This window comes from Cryptomeria japonica, chromosome 9 (genome assembly GCF_030272615.1).
Source record: "Cryptomeria japonica chromosome 9, Sugi_1.0, whole genome shotgun sequence".
Taxonomy (NCBI): Eukaryota; Viridiplantae; Streptophyta; class Pinopsida; order Cupressales; family Cupressaceae; genus Cryptomeria; species Cryptomeria japonica.
In genome coordinates, this window is record NC_081413.1 from 86,566,949 (window position 1) to 86,594,142 (window position 27,194).

The 27,194-nt window shown below is 36.6% G+C and overlaps 1 protein-coding gene across 1 annotated transcript in view; it reads right to left on the reverse strand.

Moving 5' to 3' along the window:
- LOC131053061 (lysophospholipid acyltransferase LPEAT2) overlaps positions 1-27,194 on the reverse strand; it is a 94,706-nt gene that overhangs the window by 48,274 nt on the left and 19,238 nt on the right. The window contains exons 4-7 of the mRNA XM_057987663.2: positions 20,862-21,025; positions 20,689-20,752; positions 20,163-20,231; positions 14,310-14,405 (exon numbers count right to left, since the gene is read on the reverse strand). Of these exons, the coding sequence (XP_057843646.1) occupies positions 14,310-14,405; positions 20,163-20,231; positions 20,689-20,752; positions 20,862-21,025 (393 nt within the window). The remainder of the gene's footprint in view (positions 1-14,309; positions 14,406-20,162; positions 20,232-20,688; positions 20,753-20,861; positions 21,026-27,194) is intronic.

The following is a 27,194-nucleotide window of genomic DNA, read 5'->3' on the forward strand; positions in this document are numbered from 1 at the left end:
GCTGCACCTCGGTTTTGTTGTGACCATTTCACACACCGCCCCATCACAAATGGGGACCCCTCTTTTTCACTCTTAGTCTTAGGTTTTGCTAGGTTAGTTTGTTGAGTCCGATCCTTTGAGTGATTAAATTTGAAGTTCAGAGCTCATGTAGAGGCTTGAAAATTGGCCATTCACATCTCTTTGATATGAATCAAGTGCAGATTTTGCTTAGACATGGTATTTTCCTTTGGAACGATTACCTTTAGTTCAACTTGAAAGGATGATTTAGGGTATTTCATCACCCCACTCTGTGCTTGGACACATCTTTTGGACAATATGTCCCTTGATCAAGGAGATCACCAAAATAAGAAGCTCAGCGTTCATCATGATTTCATCTCCTTGAAGAGTTTTGAAGGCAACCTTTCCTTGGCCAAGACAGATCGCATCTCATCCATCCCTTGTCCTTGCAAAAGTGCGACTTAAGCATCAAAGGAGTCCTTACCTAAGTAAAACCAGGACATTAAGGAATTTAAGGCATCCCTACCTCATGAAGATCATCGCATTAAGGAATTCAAGGCGTCCCTACCTCATGAAGATCAGCGCATTAAGGAATTTGACTTGTCCCTACTCAAGGCAAATGTGCGACTTAAGGTTTTCAATCCGTCCCTCCTCTTGTCAAATCAGCCCATTAAGGTTTTGATCCGTCCTTGGACAAGTGAAATGTGCAACTTAAGAACATCAGCCTGTCCCTTCTCAAGTGAAATCAGCGACTTAAGCAATACAAGGCATCCTTACTCTTGCCCAATGTGCGACTTTAGAGATTAGACCCATCCTTGGACCATGCGAATTAGCGACTTTAGATGTTAGACTCATCCTTGGACAATGAAAAGGTCTGACATAAGGATGTGATTCCCCCTCCTAGTAAATGAAAGGACAACATTTTGAGTACCAAGAGCTGCGATTTGAATCAAAGCGATTTCCAAAGGCCCCCATTGCATTTAATGCCAAACACTTATTTAAGTTTCCAATTTGAAACTCAGGTCGGCCTCTTGTTTTAATTGCAAAAACAGTTAATGTTTAATCACAAGTCGGCCTTGTGATGAGGTATCGCAACTCTTCAAGCAACTATGAAACTTGTTTGATCATTTCATTTGATCAAACATGTAATCAATACTATAAAATGCTTGTATGAACTGCGATTTCAATCAGGTTTGATCATTATTTGAAGGTGAATCCACTCATCATTGACAGCGATTTTCAAGTTTGAAAGGAAGAATCAAATCATTGTGGAGTCGAAATTGATCACTGCTAACAGCAAACTCATTCCTTTGACAAACAAATTCATCCTTAAGGCCAGCGACTCTGACCTTGGCCAGATATTGACATAAATCACCATTGCAGAGCACACCAAACTACCTCATAAGGGAGGAGATTTTGACACCAGAACACAGCAAATTCACTATTCAGGACAGCGATACCATACCTATCAACATTCAGCAATTACACCATTTGTTCAAAGGTGAATCCATTTGAAGGCTGAAAATTTGGCCAAAGAGCAATCAGATTGACATATCAATTCTTTTGAAATATATCGCAGGTTTGAGATAAGGCTCATTTTATCATTGTTTATATAAAATCAGACCTTATTCTATGACTGATTCAGCTTCTTATTCATTGTCTTCACTAGTCTTTTGTTTAGGATGCTTTAATTTATCACATTTCAGATTATCTTTGAGCATTTACAAGGAATTATCATTAGCTTAGATGATCATATTCAGCTAGAAGTTAGAAATGCAACCTAGGGTTTTAGGCGATATTGATGAAATGTTGAAAGATTATCATTCTACGGTTAGGATTCTTAGTTTAGGTGATTGATTTCTACTTGCGAGCAAACATCATATCATAAGACTAACTTAGACAACTCTCGCAGGTAGAGAATGGCAGGAGCACGGCATGCCCTCATCAAGGAGGACTCAAAAGGAGACATAGTGGAGTCCAAGATCACATCAGTTTGGGGCATTGTAGGAGATACCAACCTGGGCCAAATTGACATGAAGAAATTCCAAGGACTGCCAAACACTACCAAGCCTACTGGGTATTCCAAGGTGAGGATCGATAGTGGCATGCTGAAAGCGGCAGGCTTCCCTCTAGCAGTGCAATGTAATGAGTTGATCATTGAGTGTGCTAGATATTGCGATGCAAGCAAGAGGATGATAGTGGCACCTGATGGTTGAGAGCTCGCCTACCTTTCAGAGGAAGCTATCTGTTGAAAATAATAGCTAGCTCAGATACCTGATTATTGAATTTTAATGTTGTCAATGACAATTAAAATTCATATTTATTATCTCTCATGTAAATCGAATTATTGGGCTGGACCCAAACATGTAACATGGAAGGCAAATAAATGTATTATTGAACTGGACCCAAACATGTAACGTGGAGGCAAGTAAATGTAATTTTTGGGCTGGACCCAAATATGTAACGTGAAGGATGTAAAATGACAATGTAATTTAAATAAACAAACATGCAAGCCGACTTGAGGGTTTGATGCCAAAGGTTGGATATAAATCCAACAGCAAATGAGGTCATTACACATTTCATTATGTTAAGCGAATATACTCTTCATTCAGCAGCAATGATCAGCGAATTATATTCCTATCAACAGCAAACTTCTCCTAAGGTCAGCGAACATCTTCCAAAGTCAGTGAAGATATACTTAAGGACAGCAAAGATACTGTCAAGAACAGCGAAGTCATCCCTAATGACAGCTACTTCATTCTAGGGTCAGCAAACTTGAAAGACAGCGAATATTCTCCTTGATCTGCAAGTTGTGTTCCAGATAAGTTCTTATTGTGCTATGCTACTGTGCTTACCCTGCTGTTCTGAATACTTCAAGTGTTGAAGTAAAGTTGTAAAGTCTTCCACTGATTTGCCTAATAAAGATCTGGATTTAGTTGCTGGGTTTTTCACCTCCAAGAGGGAGGTTTCCCAGGGTATTGGTGTTTCTTGTCTTGTGTTTTTTCATTGATGTTACTGTTCATTCACAGTCTATTATAATCTGATTGCTTAAAAATTAACATCTGATTGTTAAAATTAACATGGTATCAGAGCTTTACGTTCATTCTAATCAGATTATTAGTTGTTCTTCACTTTCAAATTTTGCAAGATGGTTACAGGTCTGAAAGTAGAGGACAGACTTGAAGGTGCCCTCAATTTTACATCATGGAAGGTTCGTGTCCTCCTTGCTCTTGAAGAATTAGAGCTGTTACAGTTTGTGGAAGACATGGATCTTACTGAACCTTCGGATCCGGAAGAGCTAAAGCAATTCAAGAAGAATGCTCTCATGGCAAAGAAGTTCCTTATTGATTCCGTGAAGGATCATCTTGTTCCAGTTATCTCCAAATTGAAGACAACCCGAGAGATGTTTAAACATCTAGAAGGGATATATGAGATCAACAACATCAACCGGACACTTACATTGAGGCAGCAACTTCTTCAAGTCAAAATGAGCAAAGGAGATTCATTCATGTCCTTCTTCATGAAGATTTCAGAATTGAAGGACCAACTCAGCGCCATTGGAAGCGAGGTTGTGGACAAGGATATTGTCATGATTGCTTTGAATGGTCTTCCTGACTGTTGGGATCCTTTCATTCAAAGCATAAATGAAAGAGCTGAATTCCATTCCTTCGATCGCCTCCAGTCAAATTGCATTCAAGAGGAGTCACGCCTTGCTGCCAGAGAAATGCATAAAGGCTCTCATGGAGGAGATCAACATGTGCTTGCATCTCAACATGTTAGAAGAAAGGGAAGCCATTGGAAGAAGAACAACTCCAAAAGAAATAGAGACTTCAGACCTCCTGCTTACGATTCAAGGAAGAAGCCAAGGGATCTTTCACGTGTCCGTTGCTTCAGATGCGACAAGTTTGGACATTATGCTAAAGAATGTCAGAACCCGCCCATGCAAGGAGAGGCCAACCTGAATGAAGTTGCAAACTCAAAGGATAATGAAGACTACCTCTTCATTTCTGCCTTGTCCAGCAATGTGCCAACCGATAGCAACACTTGTTTGATAGACAATGGTGCATCTAGACACGTCACGAGATATCGAGAGCATCTCTTAGACTTGATGAAGAAAGAGTCCAACCTTCATGTGGTAATTGGTGATGATGCTCAGTATTCGGTAAGAGGTTTTGGTAGCACTTCTTTAAATTTAGAATCTGGCATGTCCTTGCATCTTAGTGATATTTTATTTGCCCATGGAATTAAGAGGAGTTTAATTTCTATTTTTGCCCTAGAAGATAAAGGTTATCAAATAGCATTTTCTGAGGGTAAAGTACTTGCATGGCCTAAGAAATCTAGTATTAAATCTTCTCGTGTTATTGGAAATAGATATGATAGTTTGTATAAGCTTTTAGCTAACCCCATTCGAGCACTCATTCATGAAGCTACTGAATCTAGCGAGCTATGGCATAGAAGGCTCGGTCATCTTCACTATCAGGCACTTCCTTCACTTGAAAAGATGGTTAAAGGTATACCTAAACTTAATCAATTTCATGATGATGCTTGCAAAGGTTGTGCATTAGGTAAGAACACTAAAAAACTATTTCATAAAAGTGAAAGTAGAGCTAAGGAAAAATTAGCATTTGTTCATTCTAATCTATGTGGACCCATGTCTGTTCCTTCACCTAGCGGATTTCTATACTATGTTACATTTATAGATGACTTTTCTAGAAAGACCTGGATTTACTTTCTAAAATCTAAAGAATCTGATGAAGTGTTAAGTAGGTTTAAAGAGTTTAAAGCTCTAGCTGAAAATATGTCTGTAAAAGGATTAAAGTGTTAAGATCTGACAATGGAGGTGAATACACCTCAAGCAGCTTCAATGACTTTTGTGTAGAAACAGGAATTAAGAGGGAGTTTAATGTTCCCTACAATCCTCAGCAAAATGGTGTAGCTGAATGAAAGAATAGAGCCATTGTTGAAGCTGCCAAAGCTATGATTCACGATCAGGACCTGCAAACCTTCGTATGGGCTGAAGCATCCAAGACTGCAGTGTACATTCAAAATAGATGCCCTCACCATGTCCTGAAGAACATAACTCCCGAGGAAGCTTTCACTTGAGTCAAACCAGATATCAGCCACCTAAGGATCTTTGGAAGTCCTGTCTATGTTCATGTGCCAAACGAAAAGAGGACTAAGTTAGAGCCTTCCAAGAAGAAGGGTATCCTTGTTGGATATAGTGAATCTTCCAAGGCATTTCGCATCTACATTCCTGGTCAAAGGTACATTGAGGTAAGTAGGGATGTCACCTTTGAAGAAAATATTGCTTTCAAGAAATCTAAAGGTTCTCTTATTGATATTGATAAAGAAGTCAATGATAATCAAAATATGGATATTGATACTAACCCTGAGATTCAGAGGGAGTCTATTGAACCTCCTGAACCTATTGAGCATGATGATCCTCCTGAGCCTCTAGTTCCAACTGTGGACCTAGAGACATTGCAGTTAGCAAGAAAAGACCTCTTTGGGTTAGAAGCACAATTCAAGATGCAAAAAAGTTTGCAGCTCCTAGTGGCACTTTCAGAGAAAGTAAGAGACCTCAAAAGCTCTCCAACTATGTTGTAATGATGTGCAACATCATTGAGGCTGAACCATCCAGCATAGAAGAAGTCATGAACCAACAAGCATGGAAGTTAGCTATGGACGAAGAGTATCAATCCATCATCAAGAATGATGTTTGGGATATTGTGCCTAGACCTAAAGGTAAGTCTGTTGTTTCTTCCAAATGGTTGTTTAAAATTAAACATGTTGCTAATGGTAGTATAGAAAAATATAAAGCTAGATTTGTAGCTCGTAGTTTTTCTCAAAAGAAAGGCATAGATTATGAAGAAAAATTTGCTCCTGTTGCTAGATATACTTCCATTAGAACTATTATAGCTATTGTTGCAGCCAAAGGTTGGAAATTACATCAGATGGATGTAAAGATTGCCTTCCTTAATGGTGTTATTGAGGAAGAAATCTATATTCAACAACCTGAAGGTTATGAGATTCATAATAGAGAAACTCTGGTATGAAAGAATTGATAAGTACTTAGTTAGTTTAGGATTTTATAAAAATGATGTTGATCCTAACATTTACTTCAACGTATTTAATCGTGAAATGTTAATTCTGGTTCTGTATGTAGATGATTTATTTCTAACTGGTGAAGATAGTCTCATCATTAGGTGTAAGAAAGAATTAGCTACTGAATTTGAAATGAAGGATCTAGGTCTAATGCATTACTTTCTAGTACTTAGTTAGTTTAGGATTTTATAAAAATGATGTTGATCCTAACATTTACTTTAACGTATTTAATGGTGAAATGTTAATTCTAGTTCTGTATGTAGATGATTTATTTCTAACTGGTGAAGATAGTCTCATCATTAGGTGTAAGAAAGAATTAGCTACTGAATTTGAAATGAAGGATCTAGGTCTAATGCATTACTTTCTAGGGTTAGAAGTGTGGCAAAGACCTAATGAAATTATTCTTAGTCAAGGTAAAAAAACTATTGATATATTGAAAAGATTTGGTATGATGGATTGTAAACCTATGTCTACTCCTATGGAAACTAACTTGAAGAAGTTGAGCATTTCTGTAGCTAACTCTGATTTTGTAGATCCTTCAGAGTACAGGCAGTTGATTGGATCCTTGATGTATCTAATCAACACTAGACTAGATATTTGCTATGCAGTGAATGCACTTAGCCAATTCATGAACCAGCTAAAGCATGTTCACTTGGTGGCAACCAAGCACATCCTGAGATACTTGTGTGGAACAATTGGCTATGGACTGAAGTATTCAACCAACACAGTAATCAATTTGGAAGGCTACTCTGATTCTGATTGGGCTGGAAGTGTTACTGACAGGAAAAGCACTTCAGGAATTTGCTTCAGCTTGGGTTCCGCTATGATCTCTTGGGCCAGTAGGAAACAGTCCTCAATTGCACTGAGTACTGCAAAAGCTAAATACATTGCTTCAAGTGTAGCAACTAGAGAAGCAATTTGGCTTTGCAAGCTTCTTGTTGGGTTGTTTGGACAACCTTAGGAATCCACAGTTATTTATTGTGATAATCAGAGTTGTATTAAAATGTCTAATAATCCTGTGTTTCATGACAAGTCAAAACATGTGGAAACTCATTATCACTATATTCATGATATGGCACAAAGAGGTGCCATCCAGCTGAAATATATCAGCACTGAAGAACAGGTTTCAGATGTTCTCACCAAGCCTCTAGCTTGGGTGAAGTTTGAGTACTTCAGAGAGAAGCTTGGAATTGTGGAGAACACAGCATTGATTGAGAGGGAGTCTCAAGCTTAGTGATGCAATTCAGTTTGCATCTTCCACCCTCTGCGGGCAATGCAAGGTGGAGTCACCCTCTGCGGGCAATGCAAGGTGACATTGTATCCTTCTCTGGGAGAAGGCTGAGGTGTAAGACCTCTTCCACCCTCTGCGGGCAATGCAGGGTGGATCCATCCTCTGTGGGCAATGCAAGATGGACATCATGAAATGAGTTCATGATATTTATGTGTTTTATTGCAGGTATGCTCTATGAAGCTCATACATTCATCCTTGCGGGCAATGCAAGATGAAAGTCATGAATGGATCATGACAAGTGGCAGATATCCTCCCTAGCTAAGAGGAAGTGTTGAAAATAATAGCTAGCTCGGATACCTGATTATTGAATTTTAATGTTGTCAATGACAATTAAAATTCATATGTATTATCTCTCATGTAAATCGAAATATTGGGCTGGACCCAAACATGTAACGTGGAAGGCAAATAAATGTATTATTGAACTGGACCCAAACATGTAACGTGGAGGCAAGTAAATGTAGTTTTTGGGCTGGACTCAAATATGTAACGTGAAGGATGTAAAATGACAATGTAATTTAAATAAACAAACATGCAAGCCGACTTGAGGGTTTGATGCCAAAGGTTGGATATAAATCCAACAGCAAATGAAGTCATTACACATTTCATTATGTTAAGCGAATATACTCTTCATTCAGCAGCAGTGATCAGCGAATTATATTCCTATCAACAGCAACCTTCTCCTAAGGTCAGCGAACATCTTCCAAAGTCAGTGAAGATATACTTAAGGATAGCGAAGATACTGTCAAGAACAGCGAAGTCAACACTAATGACAGCTACTTCAATCTAGGGTCAGCAAACTTGAAAGACAGCGAATATTCTCCTTGATCTGCAAGTTGTGTTCCAGATAAGTTCTTATTGTGTTATGCTACTGTGCTTACCCTGCTGTTCTGAATACTTCAAGTGTTGAAGTTAAGTTGTAAAGTCTTATACTGATTTGCCTAATAAAGATCTGGATTTAGTTGCTGGGTTTTTCACCTCCAAGAGGGAGGTTTTCCCAGGGTATTTGTGTCTCTTGTCTTGTGTTTTTTCATTGCTGTTACTGTTCATTCACAGTCTGTTATAATCTGATTGCTTAAAATTAACATCTGATTGTTAAAATTAACACTATCAGTGAAGCTTTCCCTATGCCTACGTCCAACGACATGATCTACAAGACTAAGGAAGCAGCACAGGTTGTTTATGATGATGATCCTGACAAATGCTTGGAGATAATTAACAAGTATTGGCTATTAAAGAGCAGGCCTAGGTTAGCCAAGATGCCACCAAGCTACATCAGATTGACTTTAATGAGGAATTTGGTGATGTGATCACATTGCTCAACCGAATCATGGGAACTCCTGAAGCCTATCAGTTGATATTGCTCGAGTTGGTGAGACAGTTGATGGCATATAACAAAATACAAAAGAACCAACATAGGACAAGGATTCCATTTCCCATTTTAGTTGGGCAATCAGTAGAAGTGTGTCCATCCTTACAAGCGGTTGAGAAGGTAGATGAAGAATTGAAGTCTCTCCTCCTAATCCCATACTTCACTAGAGACAGCTTTTATCCTCATGGCAGCATCAAGAGATCGAGTGGAAGGAGGCATAAACATAAGATATAGTTAGAGGATCATTTCATGAATGCAAAGGATGATTTGGACATAAGGAAGAGAATGTACACGAGACTATCGATTGACCAAGCACAAGACAGTGGAAGACAGTGGAAGACGTCTCCTACCTGCATATGACCAAGAGAAGAACAAAGGGGTGAAAGTCAATTGGATTGAGGTAAAGAGTACCGACTTAAGGGATTTAATGAAATCGATCCTATCACACACAAGACGATGGGTAGATGCTCAAACCCAAATGTTAAAAGATCAAGACATTCCAGGCGACATTTGAATTGATGGGAGATGATGAGTCTTCTGATAGTAAGGTGGAAAGTGAAAGTCAAAGCGGAAGCGCCACCAAATCGGCCCATTCCAAAGGATCCAAGAGGAAGGAGATTAATAAAGAGGAGCCTCCAAAGAAGAAGCAAAAGTCAAGACACCGCCCTTCCACTAGTACTTCTTTCGTGCATGAAGTGGAAGTGAATCAAGTTGTTATCCATGAAGATCACCCATCTAGAGCAAGCATTGATCATGGAACGCATGAGTCTATGGAATCCACAATTCAAAATAGTAGGATAGATAAAGGGAAACAACCATTAAATCAGAACAAGGCAGTCCCACCTAATCCAGTCAATGACAAGGAGGGCGATGATGCATATGCAAACGTTGAAAATGACGAACAAGAAGTCACATCTCCACTCCAAGAAGATCAACAATTGAACGAAGTACAGGTCGGAGAAGAGAGATCGGCTATCCCTGCATGGCTTAAGGAGAGATTAACAAAAGAAGTGATGGAGGAAGAAAATAACCCCGTTGATCTAGGCAGCTATCCAGATAGACATCGATAAACTGAAAAGAAGGCAACCACAATGTCAAAGATGCAAAGAGATGGTGAAGGATCCGAGATAAAAAAGAGTACCACTCCGAGAGTAGACAAACCCGAAGGTGAGATCACAGCCGAGGAATATGATTTGGAGACTATCAATCTAGGTCCTCCTACCACTGATCTGGCATTGGAAGATATGAATGACACAGTGAAGACAATTCATGGCATGCTGAGGCTAGAAGCAGAGAAGAAGTTAGAGAAAGAATACAGTGTATTGGGGAGTCATCTCCAACAGCTCAAGCTACTATTGAGGCAACAAGATCCTTTGGCCATACCTCCACCATTACCTCCTCCGGACACAATTGATGATTTTGATAAAATGAAAGCCTTGGCACAATTAATGGATGCATGGATCAATAAGACTTATAAAAGAGCAAAGGCATTCGTAAGAGAATTAGTGAAGATATTTGATAGAGCTATGGCAATCCTTGGAAGGACTCAAGCACTCAAGGTGGCATATGACACTTTTCAAATGCTATCCTCTCTTGAATACTCTATCCTCTCATGAAACTTGCACAAGACTATTGGCATCAACATCTAAGGGTGGAATGAATTTAACTCGACGCTTGAATCTATTATATGAATTTTGCATCTGCAAAATTTCAACCACTCTAGCTGATACCTTGATCACTACCTATGCTTTCTAAGAAACTCTATCATCCTTGTCTTGCTTTCTATAGCAAAGAGTCCCTTGGACCTTTAATAATTCTGTGCAAGTCAATTCTGATGACTTCTCTCCAACAACTTCAAACCATCTTTGGCAGCCTTGCAATACACAGTTCATCATCCCTTCTCAAACCTCCCGGTCTCTATCCTGGATGGACATTTATAAATTTGTAAAAGTCCATTTCAAAGCACAGCTTAGATTTAAGTCCTGTAAAAAAATTCTTTAAAATCAATACAGAAAATCTTGCTTTCACCAGTTATATCAAAAACCATTTCAGTCTGCTGGGCACCTGTTCTTGAAAAGATTCTACAGGACATAGAAACTGCTCAATACCATTCTCATCTAATACAGACATCTCAAATTATTCTTGATTCTTTTGACTGTGGCACATATATGCATATTTAGAGGCAAATTCACTTTGTGTATTGGTTCCAATCTGTAATCATGAATTTTCTTTCCTTGGCCTTCTCATATATCTCTATTAAGGTAAATCTAAGCTAATATCCAACTAGGAAGTAATGAATCTCACAAAGCCTGGCCATACCTACTTAATCTTCTGTTGAGATAACCATACATACACATGTTTATTGGCTTCTAAGCTTTCTATATCCTTCCAGCAACTCTATCTCTCAAAGGTTGTAAGCATTGTCAATGGCAGAAAACCAGGACAAATTTCAAATAGAGACAAGCTGGTCTAAATGTGCTGCTCCATTATATCAATGCTCGATTTGTGGAATACTCTGATCCCAAGTCTTTGGATTCTTTTGTTTATCCCCTTAGCACATGTACCAGTGGAATTGGGAATGGAATATCCTTAGTTGCTGGTCTTAGTATAGGTTCAGGCATATATACAGGGATCAGATATGGCAGTTCCCCAATCTTTTTATCCTATTTAGGTATGGGTTGGGTACAGCCTTACAAAACATATATGTCATCACTGGGAAAATAAAATTCCCAGAAACAGTGACATTTAAACGTGTAATTAAGGCACCTTAAAAGTAATTTAGACTGAGAAGTGTGATGCCAAAAATAAATACACAAAAAATTAATTAAGTTTTATGTTCCACACAAAGTGAGTTCCATGAAAATCGTCAACCAAATTTATAGTCACCAAAAGGCACTCCACTCCTACACAGAAAGTTTCATGAAAATCATCAACCAAATATATAATCACCAAAAGGCACTCCACTCCTACAAAGCTTAATGTGTTGCAAATACCTCTTATAAGTTGTAAGTGATTATATTTGAAATAAATGTATAATTTCTCTTCTGCTTTTTCATATTGGTCAGCAAAACCATTCAATTGATCAGAAGAAGCGTATAGAAATGAAAAAGAGCAAATAAATAAGGCATCAATACAAAAAGGACAAAGTATGAGGACAGTTGAAAGCAGATTTCAACAACTTAGCCAGTCACCAAGTACTTGCAACTTTTTTTTCTTCCCAAGTTTTTTGATGTTTATTCACCAAGTTTTGTAGCAGAGTGGACAGCAAGTTTTTGGCTGAAATAAATGGCATGTCTAAAAAAAAACTCATGCCACACAAGGAACACAAATATAAATGAAAAAAATGCAGTTTTAATACTGAAAAATTGTGATTTCTGGCATTTCAGTATTCTTGTGCGAATTACAATGCAAATACACAACTTTATGCCTTTATAAAAATTATGAAAAGGGCATGTGCCATGAAGGTCTATGCAGTTTCATAGGTCCTCATTTGGGCTTGCTGGTGTGATCACTGCCCCTTCATCCTGCCCTGTATTACAATGGGGAATGCATAAGGGGTGCTACGGACTACTCCTAGACTCTACAGTGCCATCAAACCCGCATGAGGGGTGACACCACCAAACTCATTTGATTGATTCTATAGCTATATTTTCCATTAAACAAATCCAAAATTTAAGAATTCATTGAGCTGTCCAGGTTTTGCCATATCAACAAAATTGGTCTACCAAGTCTGAGTTTGTAAACTGTGGTTAAAAGTGCAAGAATTCCTTCAAAATAGGGAATATATGACAAGGGACCCTTTGTTTCACCAGGATGTAGGGTACCCTGCCCAAGCATATGCCAAGTGCATCTCAAACAAACCCAAGAGACCTCTGATAAGGAAACAAAGAAACGGAAGAACTCAAACCATTTTGTTACAGGAATTGACCTAGCATAAATAGCCAATTCAAATCACATCTGAGTATGAAGAGTTTGTAGTTGAGAGAACCTAAGTAACATAGGGAACATCCCACAGTGATATTAGTTGTAATTCAATGTAGATTTATATGGTATTGCATGCACCAAAAACTTTGTTAATCTAGACGCATGAATATTGGAAACCAAGTCCTTTTGTTGATGTATCAATATCAAGTCATCAACTATCACCCTTCCCTCTAGAATTAGCATCACTTAGAGGTGCTTGTGTGCTTTGTGGCTCCCCTTGTGATTATTGTCAATGCAAATGTGTGAAAGGTCTGAGAAGACATGACTATTCATGGAAATAGTCAACAAGGTGATGATTATGCATTAAGTATTCCACATATTGAAATGCCATAAAAATAAAAAATATTCAGCTACTAGATTACAAAAGTTCCAGTTAGTTTTTGCAAAAGATATTGAATTGGATATGTTTGTCCGACCATCCATTTGTGGGTGGAAAGTTATTAATTACTGCAACTTAGCATCCACGAATTTTTGTGTTGATCCTTAACCAGAAATATCTTTTGCAAAAAAAAAATGTGCATCTTATTGAAACAAAATACAATGACATTTAATAATGTTTACCTTTCCTTGTTTTTGATAGATCCCAAAGTAGATTACATCCTTTTTAAAGGGTATAAATTCCTAGTTTCAAGTTGGTTTTTGTTCTGCACAAGGTAAATCACTGTATGAATGAGCTAAACTAGATCAATTTCATCTCGGATAGATAAACATATCTTTGTAAGTTAGTGGTAATATTATGAGCTCTGAGAATGTCCAACTACTTTAGAGATTTGGGCTTCTCTCTATGTCATTTTTCTATCTCCTAGAACTCTGCATAACTTGTCAATCTTGAACAAAAGGCCTTCTTTCTAATAAAAAACTCTACCATCTTTTTGCAGCAATGCCAAACACATAAGTGATACTTCATGTGTATTGATGATAAATGCAAACCTATAAGTGTCTACAATTCTACAGTATATTATGGCATCCCTACATAATGATAGTTGATGTGTATTGATGATAAATGAAAACCTGTTAGTGTATACAATTCCAAGGGGAAAATGTTCCACAATATCTACAAATTCTTATCTATTCTTACCTTAAATGAACAAGTGGATGTAACAGATTTGAGCTTTTGAACTTATTCGTTCTTTTTCTATTGAGCAATATGTTTAGACGCGACTTAAAAGGTATGGTATTTGAGATTAGTTATGTGGAAGCATAAGGCTTTATTTACTTGGATTTTTTTAAATTATTTATATTTCTAGGCCATGAGAAGAGATTTATTCCTATCACATATTGAAAAGAATAACTCTTTTTCTCATCCTTCAATGAGAGACAAAAAAGAATACTATAAATATTGGTCAAAATAACTGTCCTAAAACAGAAAATGAATAGAAAACGTCCAAAATTCAATTCAAATGGGCACCAATATTATATTCAAATTTCATTGCAATATTATTTTATTAACTTTTGTGGCTTTTCAAAATAAATTTATATATTTTAAGAATTTACATAATCTTAAATTTGGAAGTTCATATTACATATTTCCCTTGTACTTAAAACACAATAAAAATTTCTCACCAATCCTATTTGTGATGCTCTAGTAGCGAGAATCAGATCCCCATGTGAATGTTCTGATTGTACAACATTTATTACCTTCGCCATTGAGTAACCAACCTGCATTGTTGCAAATGAAGTAGTTATACTATAGGGCACAAAATTAGAAATTTTGCCATTAAATGTGATTGTCACTAGCTAGTTATGGCATTTGTCATTGGAACATTCACTTAGAGAAGAACAGAATACATTTGGCATTCATCCAATTTAACATATGCCTAGTTCCCAAAAAAAGCATAACATTATCAAGAATCAAGCTTAATGAAAGAAATATGCAAAAACTTCCTACATTAATCTTACCAAGAGTTACGAGCTACACAATCTACTCAAAATTTAAGCAGGGTGAGGACATATTAAACAGCACTTAGAAATGAACAAGAATAGAAAACAGAATAAGACAACCACAAACAAGAGATAACACCAATATAGCTTGATTAAACTCTTTTAGGAAAAACAAGCCTCCAAATCAAACAACCATTGTATTATTAGATACTACATAATCAACACTCTCAACTTTGAGAAATAATCACACTCGCATGCCTCTTCCGAATGGCTATTCTTAGCCAGTCAAAGATGCTCAACATAATCCACTAAGTAACCCCCTAAATCAATGAGTCTTACAAATGTCATAACATTAATGACATGTAGTGGAGAGTGCCAATAATGAAATCTTCAATATTCCACCCAAGTGAAACAATTATTACAATATTACATATTAAATAATTAATTAATTTAGAACTTGCAAGGCGTACAGCACAATTAGTCCTAACTATCTCCCATTAGTTATATGGATTGCAAAAAACATACAGGGCTGAAACCAAGTGAACTAAAATCTAGGGGTTGATACCCATAGCCATTCCACCAGACTGAAATTATTTCTACTCAGAGGCCTTGTCAAAGATTTTGCAACATTTGCCAATATATCCACCTTCTCAATCCTAACCCACTTATCTTCCACCATGTCGCCCATCAATGTGTTTCCTCCATACATGAAAGCTAGGGTTCTTTGTCAAATTGATGCACTATAACTATCATAATGGATGATAATTGTATTCTACCTCAACCTAATATTCGAACACAAATTCTAGAAACTAACTAGTGCGGATGTGAGGCTTCGCATGTAACATAGCTAAAGAGGCCTAACTATCGATAATTCTGCCCCCGAATTAATTGACTAATTAATCAAGGGGGGAGGGCCCCTACAATTCTATGGGAGGCTAGTTTCTAGTTGCGGGGCCCTTGTCAAATCGATGCACTATAACTATCATAATGGATGATAATTGTATTCTACCTCAACCTAATATTCGAACACAAATTCTAGAAACTAACTAGTTCCTCACAAGAATGACTAGTTGCCATATATTATATCTTAATAGTAAAAAAAACCACAACCTGCCATTTGCTCATCCAATTGATTGCACCACCAAACAAGGTAAACACATACCCACTAGTAGACCTCCTGCTACCAAAATCTACTCAATAATCCCTAAATATCCATTCATTACCTTGTTTGAGTCTTGTCCTCCCCAATAGAAAATAGAACATTTTGATGTGCCTTTTTGATGCCTAAAGACTCTCTTAACTACAATCGAATGGTCCTTTCCTATCCATAAAATAGATAAAGACTACCAACTACACCAACATAGGGGATGTGGTTTATGTCCTCAATCTCACATGGTGTCAAAAAGCACTAATTGAAAGATAGCTCTATTTTTCCTAATATCTATCTCTAAGAAGAAATCGGCTTCCCCCAAGTCTTCATATCAAACTTAACTAAAAGGTAAGATTTCAAAGCCCTAATTATCTCCTTACTATTACTAAAATGCATACCCCAATAGTACAAATACGAAAAAAATGATTACCATCTTGTCCAATGTAAAACAATGATTTGACTCAGCTCTAACATACCCCAACTTCTTAGTAATACCACATCCTGGAGGATTATTTAAGACCATAAAGAGACTTTTTCAATTTACAAATGAATCCCTTCTTACTCTTTACTTCATAGTGCTCTAGTGTGTCATGTAGATCTCCTCCAACTCAAAGAGTGGTTTTCACGTCCATTTGTTCTACCTCAAGATCATAAGCAACAACAATAGATAACAAGAAGCTAATGGATGACAAATTTGCAACAAAAGAAAAATCTCACCAAAATCAATTCCCTCTACTTGGGAATATTCCTTAGGCACTAACCTTTCTTTGTACTTCTCTATTCTATTCTCTAAACTAACTTTTTTCTTTAAAACCCATTTGCAGCCAAAAGATTTCCTATATTTAGGAAGATCAACCAAGTCCTATGTGTTGTTTTTCTCAAGTACTGCCATCTATCCATCCACGGCCACTTTCTAGGAGTTACTATCTACAAACTCCATTGCCTCCTTCATAACTCTAAGATAATCATCATTAGTATACAAATAAAAAATGCATCCAAAATCTAATGGACTCTAATTATACCTTTCAAGCACTCTCCTTTGTCAAGTGGACCTTCTCAAGCATTGGGGTTGAGGTTCCTCTTCTTCTTCCTATAAACTTTCAAAACTCTCTTCAACATCGAGTCCTTGCTGAACCTCTAATCCATCATTTGGTGCATGCTCCTCAATCTTGTTGGTTTAACATTGCACCTATTAATAAGTTTACTTAGGATATTAGGAATATTTAATAATTTTATCCTAGGTTGTTAATAATGATGTGTTCAACACTTGACTTGAGGTACACAAGTGCAACCATCACCTCATCAATCCTTGATTGATGGTAGTTGGATGCTACATCTATTTTGTCAAGGCCACCTCTTATGTAGTTAGGTTGTGTTAACTTAACTCTAGATTGGGAGGGACTAAGAGGTAAAATCATGACCTCTTGGACATGTTATCTCCTTGATTCATCCATCCAAGAGGCCTATATATTTGTGTACAATCTTTTGTATTGTATCTTTTCATTTCCTCAATATCAGAATAGCTATTGTTTGCAATCTACATCGATTATTTGTTTTCTTGCAACATTTGCAACTTGTCTCATCTCATTTAGATCCAAGATTCATGTGATTGGATTCTCATTGAATCCTACATGGTATTGTAGTTGTGTTGGCATCTAAATCTTGTTCAAGTCTTATAAGGATCAATTTTTTTCTTGTGGTTTTTCTAGTTTTTTGCAAAGTTTTTAATTTATTTTTTTAAATAATTTTTTCGCATGAGGATATAGTCTATAAACAATAGACCTAACACCCATGACCTACTTTGTTACTTCGAGGCACTCAAATATCTGCCACCCATTGTTTTGTATCAATGGCCTTTTATAACAATAAGTCTATAGCCAACACCTTGTGGTAGGCTTACATGACCTTTAAAACATTCCAACTTCCTTTATTTCAAGAGCCTATGTAGCTTTTATGAGCCAAAAGCCACTTTTCCTCAACATAGCAAACCCCTCTATGGTTTTAACCCCCACCAACTAGTCCTTCTACCTCTACACAAACCCCTCTTACTCACAACCTACATGGCATTGGGTGAAGTTTGGAGATAGCTCCAAACTTAGAGCCCCCACACTTCTAGCTAATTTTATTAATTCCTCTGAATTTGGCAAAGGACTCTACATTTGGCAAATTCTCTAAATTTAACAAAAGTTTCTACATTTACAAATGGTTTTAGCAAGAAGTTCTTTGGCACTCTAGATTTGGTAGCTCCTCCATGTCTAGCAAACCTAATTTCAGTTGTGATTCTATTTGCCTCTTCAAGAGCATTGCACAAAAACCTGGTTTTAGTTGTGATTCTATTTGGAACTCTTAGAGGCATTAGAAAGCTCTCTCCAAGCCCTACAAATTGATATGTTTTTATCTAATTCTGATGAAAGTCACTGTAATTGCATTTTGAATTTCCTTATTGTATATGCATTGTAATCACACTAAGATAAAGAGCCAAATAAATTGTACTTGCTAGGGCGGTTTCTAGGTTGGGCAATTTTTATTTATTTATTTATTTTGGGTGGGAGCGTGGGGTGGCAATGGAGGCAAGCAATGTGGGTGGAGGAGAGCTGTTCTTGTTCTTATGGTTGTGATTGCATTCTTGCTAGTTTATGTTCTATCTTTTCTTGCTTCATCATGGAGAATGTTGAACAAATTGATGAGTCTAGAGAGACACAATGGCTAAACAGTTGTAATGAGGCCCATTGGCTACTTGCACTTGGATGTCTCTCCAGAGTTGCTATTTCACATTAAGGACCTAGACACAAATATGGTTATGTGGGATACATTCCCAAAATTGTTTAGATATATGATAAGATCCAAGGTCACTTATTCAAAAATATACTAAAAAGTCTAAAATCCATGTAATTTCAACAACATATAGGACTTTACCGCAAAGTTTAAATCACTAAGAACAAACTTGAAGGATTGTAAGATTGAAAATTTGGATACACAATTGATATTAAATGTATTCTCCAAGTTAGAACTTGACAATTTAGTGTCCGTGTATGCCTTCTATACTAGAAAGAGTGCCTTGGGGAGTGAATTTAAAATGCCCTCTTTTGATGATTTTAAAGCTCCAAGGAATAAATTTTGAAGCTCCCTCTACACAGTCACACTCTTTGAGATCAAGAGTGGGCATGTCTACAAATACTGAAACACATTGAAACTAAAAAAATCAGCTCAAATTATATCAGATCAGCAAGCTAACATAAAGGCAAATCAACACTTGAATCACTAGAACAACTAGGGCATCACACAATTTAGCCCTTCATAATGTCCCGAATACTTCAATAGCTGAATTCACTTGGGCATTACAACCAATGAAATAAATTAGTCACCTATCTCAAGTTAACATCAGCCTTCAAATCATTGGAAGATCCTACAAATCAAATCCAACAACCCATCACAGGTCCATATGCCTCTCATATGCGCAGATCAACTTCAATCACTAAAACTTGGACATAAGTGATAAGACGGTAGACCCACTGAAACCCTCTGACAACTCCCTGTCACAGACGGGCAGCTCTTTCCATCCACAAACCTTGGAAGATTTCAGATTCACTGCTTTGATACCATGTTCAAATTCAGCACATGGTATGCAAATTCTTCACTCTGGGGGGTTTAAATAAAATACGACCATCTTGACCTGAACTGCCCTAACTTGCATACAAAAAAAAAACTTACAGAAAAAACAAACAATAAACTTTGAAATATGCTTGCAGTATGAAAAAATAGTTCTCAGAGCAAAAAATAGAGCCACCACAAGGTCATAAACAACAGATAAGACACCCATCTAGAATAAAAGCATAAAAAGAAATACCTAAATAAAGTACACAATCTGCCCAAATAGAGCAGAAAACAAATTATGCAGAAAATCAATCTGCCCAAAATAAACTAAAATAAGTTCCTAACAACAGCAGCTTTGGCTTCTAATATTAGAACCAAGCATCAGCAAAATGAAGTGCTCTACACATTCATGTTCTGTTGTTGTGCCCAGCAACACTGAGCAACACAACAAAAATCTAATAATATTCAGCAATGTTAAAATGTTAGACAACTTGATTCAGCACAATAAACATGAAATTACCTATTAAGAGTGTACAAGATTGTCAACCCACAGACAACTGAAACAGAATTACCTGAGATACCACAAGATAATGGCAGACTTACCAACACAAAATATCAAACAGGCTAGTTAAACTCAATCGTCATGCTTATAGCACAGGCCAGAAATCCTAAAGCATTATATAAATTTTATGTGATAAAAGTTTTTTTTTCAACTCTAAAGTCGAGAGAATACAGGAAATCAACAAACAGGATATAATTATTCAAATACACTTTCAAGTTTCAATAATTACCTTCTTTGCAAAAAAGGCAGGATTTTCCATTTTGCTTTCTATTGGAAAAATGACTGGAAGATACTCCACCTGTTTCATATTAAAATGAAAATTCAACCATTTAGCATGTAAAACTAAGTCATCAAAATTGTATTAATATCCCTTTGCTTATTTACAATGTGCATAGTAGTAGCCTTTATTTTTTGTCAAATAAGGTCAACACAAAAACTGAACTATAGTGTAATAACTTAATTAGTTATGGGCTATGCTAACCATCATATCAAGAATCTTCAAATAATTTATTTACAAGCCCTCAGAGAAGAAAAAATTTCATCAAATATTCAATGGAGTGTATGCTTGTCTACATCATTGCCATGTGGTAAGAGTCATTTAACTCTCTCTCTCTCTCTCTCTCTCTCTCTCTCTCTCTCTCTCTCTCTCTATATATATATATATATATATGTATGTACATACATACGTAAATAACTCACATGGAAACCTTGCAATTCAACAAGTGAGAAATGCAAATAGCACATATGCAACTTACCTCCATAAAATTGTGGATTTGAGTTAGCATCCGAAATATGAGCTTCAATAAAGAGATTTTGCCCCTATAAAGCATATATGAATGATATTAGGCATACTTCTCATTACGTAGAATTGTGTTCTGTAGTTATGAAAATAGTAAAACTTCTAACAACTAAGCTTCAGCCTTCTTACCAAGATGGATCAAAATGTACATGAGGATATCTAACAACAACGGGTTGGACTGGAAAACCAGGAATAAAAGCTCCAAGTTGAAATGAAATAAGTGCCCTTCCATTAGTTGTTGTCCCTTCTGGAAACAACATCACTTGCGGAAAATCATTGCATGAAGCCTTTCTCTGCATTTAAATCCTAACACAAATCAATAAGTTGTTGTCAATGTGAAATGTGGAACATAGGATCTGTATTATCTTGGCTTGAAAAGGAACACAATCAATATAAAATAAAAAATGCTTGCGTTTTATGATGGAAACAATTAGCCTACGTAAACAAGAATGTTTAGCACCCCCTTTCATTTTTTACCACTTTATGATTATCTCAAATATATGTAATTTACTATTTAGTTGTAAGACAACACTAACCCCAATGAGTCAGCCACATCTAGTTTTTTTCCACATCTAAGTTTCCCTTCCATTTTCTAGCAAAGGTGTTAAAGATGAAAAAATGTAACCAACATATCGCAGCTTATACCTAAGGTCCTAACCACATCAATGTATGATACTAATCTAAATAAAACTATTACTAGATTATGCAAATTGTTGCTAGATGCAGTTTTAGTTTCATAATATTAAATCCATCCTCGACAAGAATCTTCCTCAAGAAAAATCATAAAAGATGGCCTCATCCAAAATGTAATCACCCACTATAGAATGACAAAAATGGGGCAGTTCACATAATGATAACACAGACTTTTTCAAATTTTAGAATTCACTGCCAAAACTAAGAAATATTAAAGCATTTAAAATCAAAGCATTTTCTAATCTACTTCTAAGATAAGCATGCACTGTATAATCATCGAAAATATTAATTTCAGCTCTAGAACTAAACTAAACTCTTTTGTACAGAAGCATCTACTCATGTAGAGTGGAAAAGCAGTTACTAATTGTATAATATCATTCTATAACTAAGTACATGCTCAGTCTCTCTGACCCTGCTAAAATAATTGATGGACCTTAAGATGAGACTTCACACTTCTAAGAACACCTAGTCGACCAATCCATGAAAGCATTGTTTTCATAATCTTTTTATCTACAAGATCAATTAAAGGAAGTTTAGGCATAGTATAACCATTTTTTATTGCCATCCAAACATCAAATCCTAAGGAAGAAATATAGCATTCCATTCTAATGCTCCAGAAAGCATAATTGGTGCCGTCAAACAGAGGTGCCTTATTTGATGAAGAACCTTCTAGATTAGCCATGTGTTCTACAGGACCTGCTCAGAATGATTAGGTCCTTTTAACAAGCACTAGCTCTGATACCAATTGTTTGAACACAAGTTTACTACTGAGAGGGGGGAGGGGGAGGGGCGGGGTGAATCAGTAGTAAATAAAACTTCAATCCTTATGAATTTAATTCTTAAACAACTTAAACTTTTAATAATCTTCAATCTGAATACTAAAAGGAATGAAAAGAGATGCACAACACAGACAATGCACAAGATTTACGTGGAAACCCAAGATGGGAAAACCACGGTGAGAATGCTACTAGGATATACTGTCCTAATCCAGCCTCACAATCGAAACTTCAATTACAATGTTTAAGGACACCAACCCTAAGGAGTCACCAAACCCCTATCTATAAGAGCACCAACTCAATGAAAGTTCTTACGAGAGCACCAACTCAATGAAAGTTCTTACGAGAGCACCAACTCCAGAAATAACTCAGTTACAAGTTATGTTTCTTTTCAGATCAAATATACAAATCAACTACAACAATCTGAAACATTAAAACAGAAAAATGTACTAAATATAACAAGTTTTAATGTCAATAGTCTCTGTATAACTGCAAGATAATGCACTGAAACCAATACTGAAAATTAATGTGTTTATGTATATTTGAAAACAAATAAATATCTGCAAATAGAACTTTGTTTACTTTCTTCAACCCCCAAATAATCCTGTTCACATAACTTGACCACAACTTCAACAAATCAGTACAAATGATATTTGCCACTGCTAACTCTGTTCTCAATCTGATTCTACATGAACTTATACAGAATTTTATAATCTGATTGTCAACGGTAGACTGTAGAACAGACTATGTATGGCTGCTAATGATGAACCTGATTGCTATTTAATTTGTCAAAAACTGGACAAACACAGTATACCTCTCTTTTCCTTCAGAACTTAAGAAAACCTCCAATACTCTGCATTCGTTTCAAGTCATTCTTTGACATAGCATTCATTCTCAAACATTACAAAGTTTTTTAACATTCTTCAAGATCCTTGCAATCTGATTACAAATATACTTCAGGTTTCTATCTTCAAAAACTCAGTCATTATCGAACATTCTCACACACATAAAAAACCATTGAATAAATGATGATAATATTTATGGCTTCTTTTTAATGATGGGAGCTAAGTGGACAACGAATTCAAGGCCGAGTTGGCAAATTCTAAACGTTCGGAGCATCGGAGGTTAGGTAGGTTTGATGGAGTTGGCAATTACTGCAGGTGGTGGAGAGAATACGGAAGTAAGGAAACAATGATATTTCATTAACCTCGGGCGGCCAAGTTGGTGCTAATGAATTGGATGAGATCTTTGCCTCGTGCGGCAGGACAATAAGGAGGATCAAAGCAAGGATGTAGATTACATTTGGAACAGATTGGATGAGGTGGCAATAAGTTTCAAACAACAAAGGATTTTGAATGATTTTTCAGGGCAAATGTGACGTATCTGCAGTCGCTCCTCAAGTTGATTGCTTTGATAAGTGTGAAGGAGAAAGTTTCCATTCACAATGGCTGGTCTGTATGTATACATAAGAGTGGTAAATGTCTATCAAAGTCACATTAATTGATCTGTAGTTGATAGGTGTTGGCAGCAGGGTTTTTTTAACTGATGGGGATGGATGTCTGCCTTTCATTTCGAGATTAGGCACCAAGTTTGATAGCTAACAGACTGGAAGAGGTGAGAAGTACTTTGTGCTTGAAAGCAAGGGAAGAAGGCAACATGCAGGCAAATTTCTCCTTACAATCCACCAAACCAATGGTGGCCTTTTGGGGAAAGATTTCGGATGAGCGCCTAAGCCATGTTTTCAAAATCACAAACCAATCTTTTCTGAATAGAGTGAAGATTGTACTGGGGGATGAATATCCAAATGCCCAATAGAAGTATAGCACTAACATTCACATCACTTCCCTCTTTATGGCTTGGTGTCTAGAGTTTGAGGCAAGTGAGACGGTATTTTGGTTAATACATAATTGCGTGAAGGACAACTGGTGTTGGGGCTTAGCAAGTCTCATAGGCATGGCGAAACAGGGTGAAGGGTTTGTTTTTCTTGGCGGTGATTGGCTACACGGTGAATTCACACCACCATCGAGGCCTTTCCTTCTTTGGAATGCAAATAACAACAAGGAAGTTAGTCGGGCTTTTGCACAGATTGATCTCCAAGGAGTCAAGGATTTTCTCAAGTCTAAGGAAGCTCATATGGTGCAAGAGGAGTTGGCAAAATGGATACCGAGGACAAAGGACCAAATTCAGACGAAGGAAGCATCTCCCACTAAAAAGAAAAGAGGTTGCCCAGTGGGCTCATACAATGCAAAGAGGAGGAGATTATTGAAAGGTAGTACATCATCGCCAAGCATGGTGATTCCATGCAACGAACCTGACAGGCAGGTAGGAGCAAATGTGAAGGAGAGCCAAGGAAAAGAGATTGCCTCACAGGAGCTGAGCATGTGAAGAATGATCAATAGTGTTACATTTTGATACTATGCTTTTTGTAAAGGGGACTCATGCCCATTTTGTAAAGACTGATAACAATTCTGGGTGGTCGGGGTTAGGATGAACAGGGTTTCAAGGGTAGAATATTCATAGACTGCTTTTTTATAAACTTGCATGATATAAACAATGTATGTTTTTTGATATATTAATACAATGAAATATCTACCGATCAAAAAAAATCTATTGACATCAATAACAAATAATAATGTCAACAATCTCCCCCTTTGGCAGTAATGTCAAAACACAAAACATATACATCATTAAAAAACATAATTGAATCAAATCAGAAGCTTTTGCAATCAAATATGAATATCCCTACAAGCAAAATAAACAACATCCCTGCCAAAACTAGAAACTACCATCAAAGCATACTGAACAATCCAACTGAAACAAACTGAACAACTGCTGCAAAACACACAAAGTTGAACTTTGAATCTGTAACCAAACCAGAACTAAAACATGAAGTATCTACTATGCTCAACATTATCACTTTGAAATAAACTAAACAACCATTCTCCCCCTTCGACATCAATGACAAAGGGACGGGGGATATAAAACTTGAAATAAAGCACTTTCCCTAAGCAAATGCTTTGATAAAATCTCTAGCTTCCATCTGTGCTGAAGCCAACTATTATTAATTTGCTCAAATCGTTTACCTGTTATCTTTCTCATATCATAGACATTGCTCTCTATTCTTTTGCCTTCAGCGATCAACCTGCCTGAATTAACTTCTCCAATTTCACACCCTTGAGCATTAAAGGTTACCAAACATCCATTGTCACATAATTGACTGACACTCAATAGATTATACTTCAGTTTCTCTACATACCAAACATTACGTACTTTTAAAGTATCATTAACGCTTAGAGAACCTTTACCTTGAATTTATATGAACGATTTATCAGTAGTAAATAAAACTTCAATCCTTATCAAATTAATTCTTAAACAGCTTAAACTTTTAATAAGCTTCAATCTGAAAACTGAAAGGAATGAAAAGAGATGCACGAGATTTACGTGGAAACCCAAGATGGGAAAAACACGGTGAGAACGCTGCTAGGATCTATGTCCTAATCCAGCCTCACGATTGAAACTTTAATTACAGTGTTTAAGGGCACCAACCCTAAGGAGTCACCAAACCCCTATCCATAAGAGCACCAACCCTAAGGAGTCACCAAACCCCTATCCATAAGAGCACCAACCCTAAGGAGTCACCAAACCCCTATCCATAAGCGCACCAACTCAATGAAAGTTCTTATGAGAGCAGCAACCCTCCAAGTACACAATACAATGACTTAAGCACCAGCTCAAGAAACTTAGAGCACCAACTCCAGAGACTTAGAGCACCAACTCTAGAAATAACTCAGTTACAAGGTATGTTTATTTTCAGATCAAATATACAAATCAACATGTTTATTTTCAGATCAAATATACAAATCAACTCCAACAATCTAAAACATTAAGACAGAAAAATGTACTAAATATAACAAGTCTTAATGTCAACAGTCTCTGTATAACTACAAGATAATGCACTGAAACCAATACTAAAAATTAGTATGTTTCTGTCTATCTGAAAACAAATAAAGATCTGTAAATAGAACTTTGTTTACGGTCTTCAACCTCCAAATAATCCTGTTCACATAACTTGATCACAACTTCAACAAATCAGTACAAATGATATTTGCCACTGCTGACTCTGTTCTCAATCTGATTCTACAGAAACTTATAAAGAATTCTGGAATCTGATTTTCAACAATAAAACAGACTATAAATCTGATTTTCAACGATAAAATGGACTATGGCTGCTAATGATGAACCTGATTGCTATTTAATTTGTCAAAAATTAAACAAACACAGTATACCTCTCTTTTCCTTCAGAACTTTAAAAAACCTCCAATTAGCTGCATTCGTTTCAAGTCACTCTTTGACATATCATTCATTTCTCAAACATTACAAAGTTTTTTAACATTCTCGAAGATCGTTGCAATCTGATTACAAATACACTTCAGGTTTCTATCTTCAAAAACTCAGTCATCGTCGAACATTCTCACACACAAAAAAACATTGAATAAATGATGATAATATTTATGGCTTCTTATTATCGGTTAGGAAGTTGTAGTTCTTCCAACCGCTGTCTAACCTAATCAGTTTGTAGTCCTTCTAACTGCTGTCTTAACCACTTGCAACATGGCTTGTCATAACACCGTAGCTTTTGCCACCAAGGCATATATTCTAACCACCCAATACAGTGTGAATAAATACTTTACACAATATGTTATTGATAAAGTCCAAAGCCTTTCACCCATTGAACTTTAAAAGTCTTTAGAAAGTTTAAATAAAATCACAACAAAACTTTGTGCAGACCCGATGAAATGTTTCTAGAAATAAACCATTTTTCTAGAACAAAAAAACCATCGAACAGCCTTTGCTGATGCTGTGTGCATTATTCAAAGTAGTGTATATGACCCAATAACACAGATCGAAGATCATCTTTAGATGTTTTTTCTGAAAACACTTTCATGCTGTATGCAGTGCGGACTGTATCACAAAAGTCTGGTAAGATCTCATA